The sequence below is a fragment of the Copadichromis virginalis genome, linkage group LG3, assembly GCF_057382275.1.
Source record: "Copadichromis virginalis isolate Kocher_CV1m ecotype Utaka linkage group LG3, C_Virginalis_male_GT1.1, whole genome shotgun sequence".
Taxonomy (NCBI): Eukaryota; Metazoa; Chordata; class Actinopteri; order Cichliformes; family Cichlidae; genus Copadichromis; species Copadichromis virginalis.
The window spans coordinates 31,523,657-31,534,292 of record NC_140620.1 but is presented as its reverse complement, the minus strand read 5'-3'; the positions used below and the strand labels follow the sequence as shown (position 1 = coordinate 31,534,292).

The 10,636-nt window shown below is 41.0% G+C and overlaps 1 protein-coding gene across 1 annotated transcript; it reads right to left on the bottom strand.

The window, feature by feature from the left end:
- Positions 1–1,671: 1,671 nt before the first annotated feature.
- LOC146714073 (GTPase IMAP family member 8-like) lies at positions 1,672–4,883 on the bottom strand. The gene is made up of 2 exons (XM_085450674.1): positions 4,762–4,883; positions 1,672–3,647 (listed from the first exon to the last, which is right to left on the bottom strand). Exons 1-2 carry the CDS (start codon positions 4,784–4,786, stop codon positions 1,819–1,821), a joined length of 1,854 nt encoding a protein of 617 aa, XP_085306800.1. The 5' UTR covers positions 4,787–4,883; the 3' UTR covers positions 1,672–1,818.
- Positions 4,884–10,636: the final 5,753 nt, after the last annotated feature.

Here is a 10,636-nt window from a genome sequence, read left to right as displayed (position 1 = left end):
ATTAAAAAAGAGACTTATAAAGACAGTTATGCTCTGCTGTGGTTATGTTCTTCTGTCTTTATGATAAATTGTCCTTAATAAGTTACTGCTAAATGATCACAAAAACTCAGCTGTCCCAAAGAAACTGATTGTTTCTTTCAGCTTCATGTCCTTCTTCTTTGGGTAACATATTGTAGCAGGTCAGGGCTGTTTGGGGTCATGACAGCTATGTTCTGTTGTTCCAGGCGGCAGCGTTATGTTGCCATGGTTACAGGTAGTGCTCTCTCTCTCTCTGCGACTGTGTGTTTCTGGGTGGAGAGAACGCCTTTTTGATGCTGTGTGCTGTTTCTGCTCCCTGGCTAACTCGCAGGAAGCAAGACCAAAGGACACCTCTGTCTCCTCCTTGTATAAGCTCGCCACAATATACTCTGTTTCTCTTTCTAACACATACTGAAAAAAGGTTCACACTATTACTCTTATTATTTTTCATTTAATTCCTTGTTTACCAGCTGATGATACATTGGGGCAAAAAAGTATTTGGGAGACACAGATTGCTGTCCCACTTAAAAAGATGAGAGAGGCCTGTAATTTTCTGCATAGGTTCACTTCAACTGTGAGAGACAGAATGTAAAAAAGAAACCCAGGATATCACATTTTATGATTTTTAAATAATTTATTTGTATAATGGTGCAGAAAATAAGTATTTAGCACCCACAAACAAGCGAGAATTCTCTCCCTCACAGACCTGTTACTTCTTCTTTAAGAAGCTCTTCTATCCTCCACTCGTTATCAGTAAGACACATCTCCACACCTTCAAACAGTCAGACTCCAACCTCCACTATTGCCAAGACCAGAGAGCTGTCTAAGGCCACAGGGACAAAACCCGCGAGAATGTTATGTGGTATAAACGCCACTTGCCATGTTTGGAGGGCGAAGAATGCTGAGTTGCATCCCAAGAACACCATACCCACTGTGAAGCATGGGGGTGGAAAAATCATGCTTTGGGGCTGTTTTTCTGCAAAGGGGACAGGCCAATGAAGGAGTGGCTTTTAAAAAGCATTTCAAGGTTCTGGAGTAGCCTAGCCAGTCTCCAGACCTCAATCCAATAGAGAATCTGTGGAGGGAGTTGAAAGTCTGTGTTGCCCAGCGACAGTCCCAAAACATCACTGCTCTAGAGGAGATCTGCATGGAGGAATGGTCCAAAATACCAGCAACAGTGTGTGAAAACCTTGTGAAGACTACAGAAAACGTTTGAACGCTGTCATTGCCAACAAAGGGCATATAACAAAGTATTCAGATCAACTTTTGTTATTGACCAAATACTTATTTTCCAAATAAATTCTTTAAAAAGACAATGTGATTTTTAGTTTTTTTTTTCTCATTTTGTTCTTTACAGTTGAGGTATACTTATGATGAAAATTACAGGCCTCTCTCATCTTTTTAAGTTGGAGAACTTGCACAATCGGTGGCTGCCAAATACTTTTTTGCCCCACTCTAAATGTTGACTTCCACTGAGTATTACTGTGTAACACAATCCCCCAATTTCAATTTAAAAATTGTAGTTTTTAATGCGAAATCCACTGCAGCTCTTGATGCAAATCCAGCCGACCCTGCAGCTCCTATACCTTTCACTCCTTGAGCAAAAAATCCAACTACAAAACCAACTGCAGCACCAACAACAGCACCAACAGCAGCACCAACAGCAGTAGCAACTCCAGCACTAACTTTTGCAGCAGTTCCACCAATAATGGCATCCCATTTCCCCTGAGTAACCTTGTTCCTTCTTTCTGCTTTGTATCTTGCTTCTTTGGCCGTGATCTCTGGATTTTCTTTCCGAAGTCATTCCATCTCTGTTTTTATGGCTTTCTCTGCCTCTTCAAACATATTGGTGGTGTAGCATCCTCCTTTTCTTTCAGTCAGATTGTTGATTTCCTTCAGCACCTCAGAGGGATCCTTGTTTCTGCTGTTAAAAACATGATATCCTCCACCGCACTGACTGATAAAGTCTCTGAGATCTGGATGTTTGATTGCTTCTTCTATGGTGTCTTTATTCTCATCATCTTCATGGATTACCAAGGCCATTGTGTAATCAGCTGCTTGTTCACCAAAGATCTTCTGAATGATTTTCACAGTTTTTTGTTCTTCTTTGGTGAATCTGTTTAGTTGGATCACAACCAGGAACACATGAGGACCAGGAGCAGCAAAGGAGATGCATCTAACAATCTCTCTCTTCACCTCCTCTTTAGTTAGTTTAGTTTCATACAGACCTGGAGTATCAACTACAGCCACTGTTTTACCTTCAAACTGACATGTTTCCTTCTGACACACTGATGTTACAGAGGAAGAGGAGGATGTTGATCTAAATACTTTTCCCTTTAAGATGATGTTTCCTGCTGCACTCTTCCCAACTTTGGTTTTCCCAACAAGAACAATCCTGAGGACGGCTTCTGGTTTGTTCATGGCTCTCTGAGCTTCTCTGAACATTTCATTGGTGTAGTACTCTCCTCCATTTCTCGCAATCATTGTGTTAATCTTCTCCAGCAGCTCTCTGACCTGAAAGGGATTTTTGACTGTGTTGTTAAAGACATGATATCCTCCACCACACTGACTGATGAAGTCAGAGACAGTTTGATGATCATGGATCAAGTTTTTTATGGTGACTTCATCTCTCTCCAGATTGTCACCACAGGTGAACAAGACCATAGTGTAACTTGCTGACTGATCTCCAAACATATCCTGAATGATTTTGACAGTTTTTTGTGCTTCTTCTGTGAATCTGTTGGCCTGAATCACAACCAGGAACACATGAGGACCAGGAGCAGAAAGGGGGATGCAGCTACTGATCTCTCTCTTCACCTCCTCATCAGTTTTTCTGGTGTCAAATAAACCTGGAGTATCAATTACAGCAAGTTTTTGACCATCAAACAGACCTGTTTCCTTCTGACACTTTGACGTTACTACAGAAAAAGCTGCTGAGGATTTAAAAGCTTTTTCTCCTAAGATGGTATTTCCTGATGCACTCTTCCCAACTCCAGTTTTCCCAATAAGAACAATCCTAAGATCAGCCTCTCTGAACATTTCAACTGTGTAGTATCTTCCTGCATTTCTCTGAACCATGGTGTTGATCTTCTCCAGCAGCTCTCTGACCTGAGAGGGATCCTTGTCTTTGTTGTTAAAGACATGATATCCTCCACCACACTGATCGATGAAGTCACTGAGAGCTGGATTTTTACTGATTAATTCTTCTATGGTGTTTCCATCTGACTTCAGGTCATCTCCATGGGTGAACAAAACTAATGTGGAACATGCTGACCTTTTTCCAAACATCTTCTGAACAATTTTCACTGTTTCTTGATCTTCTTTTGTGAATCTGTTGGCCTGAATCACAACCAGGAACACATTAGGACCAGGAGCAGCAAAGCAGATGGCTCTCTCCATCTCTGCTGTCAACTCCTCTTCAGGCTTACGGGTGTTAAACAGACCTGGAGTATCAACTACAGCAAGCTTTTGACCTTCAAACTCTCCTCTTTCCTTCTGACACTCTGATGATGTCAATTCAAAAGCATTCTCCTTTCCTAGGATGGTGTTTCCTGATGCACTCTTTCCAACTCCAGTTTTTCCAAGAAGCAAAATCCTGAGCTCTGGCTTCTCTGGTTCTTCTTGTTTAGCTGAAGAGTAATAAACATTTTAAAGGTAAAATTTAAAGTCAATATATTCACAATTCAAACTCTGAAGACAAACAATATGTATTTTCTATTATGTCAAGTGTGTCTCTGGACTGTTGAAGGAAGCTGGGAAGTGGGAAACCCATGCAAACTCCAGGAAAAAAATAAAAAGATCCCAGAAGGATTTGAACCAGTAACCTTCTTACTGTGTCAATTATTATAGATCATGATGTCAAGACACCATCTCTCCCTCACCCTTCAACCTCTGTATGACTTCCTCTTCATGTGCGCCATATATGATGATACCTACAGTATAGTAATATTTAACTGTTTAGAGACTCCAAACCAGTAGGTGCCTGACTTCTGTCACCCCTGTTACATCAAATTAAATAAAGAAAAGGCACACAGATACTGTAATTTTCTCAGTTTCAATATTTGATGTGTTTTCTATGTTCTATTGTAAATAAAATCTGGGTGTTAGATTTTCTAATCATTGCAATCTGGCTTTATTTAGATTTTACAAATATTTTGGAATTGGATGAAATTGGATCAAACGAGGAAATTAAGTCTTGGTAGATTTGGTAAGTGGACCATTAATCTGAAGCGGGGTAAAGAATCATGTTTATTAGTGAACAGAACAAATGTTGAAGGAGACGAACAAGAAAACACCTTCCTTGTTTTGTTCCTCTGTAGTTTTGTAGAAAAACTGTTCAAATCTTTTTTTTCCCACTTCTCGTGTCATCAAGAAACTCCAGATGACATTAATTGAAAAACAATTCTGTTCCTACGTTCTTTCTGACTCTAAGCTTTAATAAAAGAAAATAACTTTTCAGTCAAACTTTTCTTTTAACTTGTGAGAGTTGATGTTCATGTTGGGCATTTCATGAACCAGCTTTTGGATTTGTAGACTAAAATTCTGATTTGAATCACAGTGTACAAAGAACCATTAAAAGTAGTAATAACAAAGGGAAATTGTTAAAGGGATAGATCAAACAAGGACATAAATTAAAATAATGTCTAGGATCTGATACATGTTTGGTTTAATAAGTGGCTGTTGACTTTTATTTGCCTTTATATAAAATTAATGTTATAGATTAGTATTTTGAAATGTACTCACCAGGACTAGTGTGTTTGCTGGCCATGTCTGTCTTTTATTGGCAATTGATGTGTGGTTTTCTGGCTCTGCTGATGTTCTGCTGCTCAGCAGTTTCCTCTTTATCGCTCTGCAGTGTTGGAACGTGTGGAAACGTGTCTGAGAAGTGGGGCAGAAAGGTGAGAAGGACACAGGAACAGCTAGTTGTTAGTTACATGTGATTCAAGTTGAGTTACTTTTGTATGAGAGAAGAGTTCATATTTTGTGTTTGGTGTATTGAAGAAAAAAGGAGAGCTAATCTCAAATCCTAGTTTTTAGCCTATGTAATTGTGGAGATCTGAGTATTGACAGTTAATCACAGACTCCGTATTTAATATTGATGTTTCTATTGCTTTCACAAACCTGCATGAAGATGTCTGGGACATTAACTTTGTGACTCAAACTAGGAGTACAGTGGCTTGTGCCACCCTGAATGGAAATCAGCATTATATATGCCAGCTGAGGGTTTAAATTCTTATTTTCCATGTCATCATATTTCTGTTTGGCTTTTGAATATCCATCCATCCATTTGCTACTGCTTATCCTTTTCAGGATCACTGGAGCCTATCCCAGGTGTTTTAGGGCGAGAGGTAGGAGAGGTCGCCAGTCTGTTGCAGGGCTGACACATAGACGGAGACAACCAAGCGCACTCACATTCACACCTATGGGCAATTTAGTGTTTCCAATTAACCTAACCCCTCTAACTGCATGGAGAACCCACACAAACACGGGGAGAACATGCAAACTCAGGACCTTCTTGCTGTGAGGCAACAGTGCTAACCACCATGCTGCCCACGGTGGCTTTTTAATAAATCAAAGAAAGAGCATATGAAGGGTATGATATCTGACCAGGCATCCAGGGCAACGCCCAGAAGCTAGGCAAATACTTTCTCTGTAACATATCACACAGCCAAATCTAGCCTCCATTCTGTACAACTGAAGAGCATAGCATGTTACATAATGTTACGTTACATATGGCCCAAAAATCTCGATATTATTTAGCTGGATGGTGATACACGATATATATCTCAAGCTTTTTTTAAAGCCATAAAGTAAGAACAAAAAGAGAGTTCTTAGTCAAAGCTGTGTCCCAGATCTCACACAGGCACTTTTATTAACATCCAGCGTAGATGTACATGAAAAAAACAACTCAGAAATAAATTATCAGCATTTATTAAATAATAATCCTCCATAAATAAAATAAAACAATGTTGTTTTTGTGCATAAAAAAAGCTCACAATTGTGCAGTCAAAATGTAAACTAAAAGTTTACATTTGCCGCGTAAATGCAGTTATAGCGTTAAAGTCATTTTAACGAGCTTAACGCTACCAGCACTAAAATAGTCATTTCCAGATGTTTTCTTTTAACCGACCAGCTCCTCTTTGATAGCTGCCGTGTCCATCTTGTTGTTGCCTGCAGGTGAAGCGATGGGGGAGGGGGAGTTGTGTTCAGTGAAGGAGAGAGGCAAGGCAGAGTAACGTTGCGTAGAGACAAAAGTGGACGAAAGAGAGGAAAACTTTCAGCTCCACGAATATAATTATAATGTGACAGAACAGAGGGCGACACAAACAGCACACAGGAGGAGATCAGGTCAGAGTGGACACACATGGGGAGCACAGAACCTGGAGGAATCAGGGTGAAGCAAAACTGAATATGAAACACACAAGATGGGAGACTATCAAAATAAAAAAGGAAGTACACACACACAGACACATACAAACTAAGACACGTGAACTTGACACTGGGACAGAATAGAGACATGGAGACATGATGAACTAGGTGAGACCAAGGAGTAAAACGCACAGGCACAGGCACAAAACACTGAGATGAAACTAGGACGGACTAACAGAATGAAATTAGATGCAGAAAATACAAAAGTAAAGACCAACTAATACTGAACTATGAAAATCTCTTGAATCCAAAAGAATGAGTCACAACACAAACACATAATCTGATATATTTCATTTTAAAATTATACCAAAATAGTAAGGCATTAAGTAATAAATCTCTAAGAACAAATCTGTGTTCACAAATTTTTTTATCTCTCTTGTGTATACTGCATGGGTACTGTGATCCTCTGGTAAATGTAGCTCTAACTCAAGCCAAGCCTTCTCATAGTAGGTTTCCTGTAGAAAGACAAGTAATATGGGAAAACACACACAAAAACCTCCAGCAAAGATAATATCTATTTTAGAGTAATTATGAACTATTTTAAAAGAAAAAACATTTAAGAATATAAGTAGTAATTAGCTACAGTACTTACATTCCACTTCTCTGGGAGGTGGAGTTTTTGTGTGTTTTCCTAATACACGTTTTGCAATATACATGTTTATTTCTCCATGTTCTTTGCAAATAGTGCAAATGTTTTTGGATAGTGCTGAGAATTTATGTGACACTTGCAAAATTTGATGTTTCACTGAATCCCACAGGCTGAGTTCTTTTGTCGTTGCCTTACTGCATGCTGTCTCTTCACCAAATGTGTTGCAAGTCACATTATCCATATTCTCAGCCAGTGGTGTGACTGGTGTGGGGACAGGTGAATCTGTCTGACTTAAGTTGGGAGGCGAGTACCATCAGGGTGTACACCCCACCCCTGGCATCGTTGCCCACCTCTCAATTTTAAATACACGTAGACATTGAGGGCTAGCAGGAGGGACCATGCGCTTACCTGCTGCTCTCTGGCAGGTAGCTCCATGCCCTCCTGGGTTTTAATTGCACCTTAGAACACAAATGCATCAACACTACAATGAGTGGGTGGAGGGAGGTTTGGAGTCTTCTCTCACCCCCATTCTCTGCGACCTGCTGGAGCGGGGGGGCTAGGAGGAGGAGTTGGCCGTCCGACTGCGGTCTGGAGTGTGGAGCCTTCCTGCTGCTGCGGAGTCGGGGCGGTCTGCCTCCCCCCACCGCAGGGAAAAGGGAAACACCACCTGGGTCTGGGTGCAGTTCCCCCCTCCAGGGGCAGGGGCACCTAGACCCGGTTTGTAGAGTATGCTTGGGGAGTGTGATCGTGTGTACAACGTCTCTTTATGTCTGTCTCCACGTTGGTTGAGTGTGGAGTAAGTGCATATGAGAGCATGAGGGTGGGAATGGATGTTTGTGTCTGTGTGTGCCTGTATGTCTGTGTCTATATGTCAGGTTGGGTGTCAGGCGCCACCTCTCTGGGGACATCTCAGGCCCTCCAAGGTTTGGAGGCCTATCTCCCCCTACCACCACTTCCCCTGCCGGTGGCGGACCCCCTCAGACATCGGTGCGTTGGTGGTTCTTTGTGTCTGGGGGTGGGCGTCCAGGTACACACCGGCTCACTCCTTGGCGGCCGCTTATCGGGGCCTGGAGCCTGGGGCTCGCTCGGGCCACTTCGGAGGTGGGGTGCCCCCGGCCTCTCGGCCTGGGGCTCGGTCACTCAGGCGCGGCTGGCTGCCGGCGGCGCTCACGGGCGCGTCACTGCAACTCCCCCTGGCTTCTGCTCCGCGGCTGATGAGTGAGCCCTCATCTGGGACTCTCCTCAGCTCTTTCTGGGACAGTGGCGCGGCTGCCCCTCTGTTGGTCTTCCTTGGTCTCTTGTGTTCTGGGGGCCTCTGGATGTCTGGAGTTTTGATCTCCTCCATACCTGCTTCACGCCCTGGAGGACGGGACTGTGGCCCCCCCACACCCTCTAGCAGATCATTACATGAAGGAACCTTTTAAAAAAACAAACAAACAAGCGCGTCCATGCTCACAGGTGTACACACGGGTGATCACACCCACAAACTACACCCTTTTTGGCTCCTACCTCAAAGCACACTGTGTTCTGTTGATCTTATGTGCTGCACAATAATGTTTAACATTTAGTATTTACTGTCATATTCCCATATATCATTGTGATGTTGTTTATTCTATTACTCTTGTTCTCTTCTGCTTGTTTTCTTTTTTCTTTCTCAGCAGGTGACCCAGGTGATTGATATATGCATTTTTTTTCTCTGCCCGTTCTGTTGGTTTTTGTCTTTTGCCCTCCCCCCCCCCCCCCCCGTCCCTCTTCTCAGCTGTTTCTCTTTCCCTCTTTCTTTCTCCCCTTCTTTCCCCCAGTCAAGTCTGTCCCGTATTCAGTAAGTGAAAATAAAATAAACAATAAAAGGTGAATCAAATGGACCATTACGGCAAGGCTGGGATGGTCAATTTGGTAAAGTAAATCCGTTGGGCATCTTTCTTTGCCTTTAGACAACAATTCTGAGGGCAAAAGAGCCAAACGGGACAGGCAAAAAAAAAAAAAAAAAAAAAGTTGGGAGGCGAGGATTTCATTTGTAGATATAAAAATTTTACGCCATTGACTGTTTTCCGTGTTACTTTTATCTTGTTTGTCCTGAAGCAGACACCGTCCTTCAGTTTGGGCATGATACTAAGTAGGAGGGAGAAAAAAAAGAAAAGAAAAACAACTTAAATACAGTCATAATAAAAAGCAGTTGAACAGATTAGCAGAATGTTTAGGTAGTAGTTTAAAACAGTACCTACATTACTAACTACAACCAACTGTACACCTGACATTTTAACATGAAATCGTGGATAAATACAGAAATGACTTAAGTAATGTCACTGGCAAAATCTTTAGTCAATTACAATGTCATGTCAAAATGGCTAACGTTTAATTTTTAGCAGTTGCACCCACCAATTCAAACATATTAAAGCAATATGAGTAAAAAATGAATGTTAAATTTATCCAGCTAACTTCAGTATTAACTATATGACCAAAAACCACAAAGTGGAATGAATTGGTTGGACTATATGAATAATAGCAAATTAAGCTATTAAAAGGCCAAAAAAATGCTTTAAAAAGGCACATTGGAACATAGCTACTTTAAAGGAAAAATTAAGTCATAATATAAATACCATAATAATTTTCCACACACTTAAGATGTTTAATGTTTAGACACACCTGTAATGCAGTCCTCTAACTGGATAGCGTTAAGGAGCAGCCACGAGAAAGAAAAGAAAAAAAGCTTCCGGTTTTGTGGCATCTTGCAATCAACAGTCTATTTATTTGGTCCTTGACAAAAACAAACATAAACTGAAACCTGGGCAAGTTGATGAATTAACCTAACCAAGGAAGAAAAAATGGCAGATTAGCTTGGGTAAAAGACCAAACGATGTGAGCTGCTGGTAAAGTTTCTGGGCTGCCATCTCTCAAGATTCTCTCCATTTAAAGCAATGCATTATCAGGGACTGTAAGATCTAGTTACAACACCATACAACACCATAGTTTTCCAGTCTTGGATGGGGAGTACTGCAGTCCAGAGTTAAATCCAGTGTGCCTAAAGAAGACGTAAAGGACTTTATTTTCTGTGTGTAGTTCTGCTTTCATTGAAATTACTTTGGATGAATGTGACTTACATGCATATTCTTGCACCCTCTTTATCCTTGCAGACAAACAAAACTGTAAATTTCAGACTCACCACTGTGAGTTATACTCTCAGGTAGGATGGCCTGCTTTGGTAAGTCGGAGGAACTCTCATTTATACAGTTTTATATATAAGGCGATACTTGGGTTGCTGCCTTCTTATCTATGTTCCCTGCTTGTAATGAAACATGCTGGGCGGTATTCTCTTCGTCCGCATCGTTACTTGTTGCTTTCTGTTCCATTTGCCCAAACTGAACTTGGTAAAAGAGCTTTTGTCCATTTAGCACCCTCGGCCTGGAACAAACTGCAGAAGGAATGGAAAATGACTGAATTCATTTCATTAAGTGATTTTAAATCTAAACTACGAATCCTTGAGGCCAAGTCCATAACATGCAACTGTTTCAATTAGATTGATTGTCATTTTAACTGACTTTTTATTTTATTTGAATTTTATTGAATTTTATTTTAATTTTATTTGTATTCTTTCACTTA

What these genes read in the sequence shown, in the direction of transcription:
- LOC146714073 (XM_085450674.1), bottom strand. Translation starts at nt 4,786, where the DNA reads ATGGCCAGCAAACACACTAGTCCTG. An exon ending in CAGCAAACACACTAGTCCTG is followed by an intron (nt 3,648 to 4,761) that starts GTGAGTACATTT and finishes ATTACTCTTCAG; the next exon opens with CTAAACAAGAAGAACCAGAG.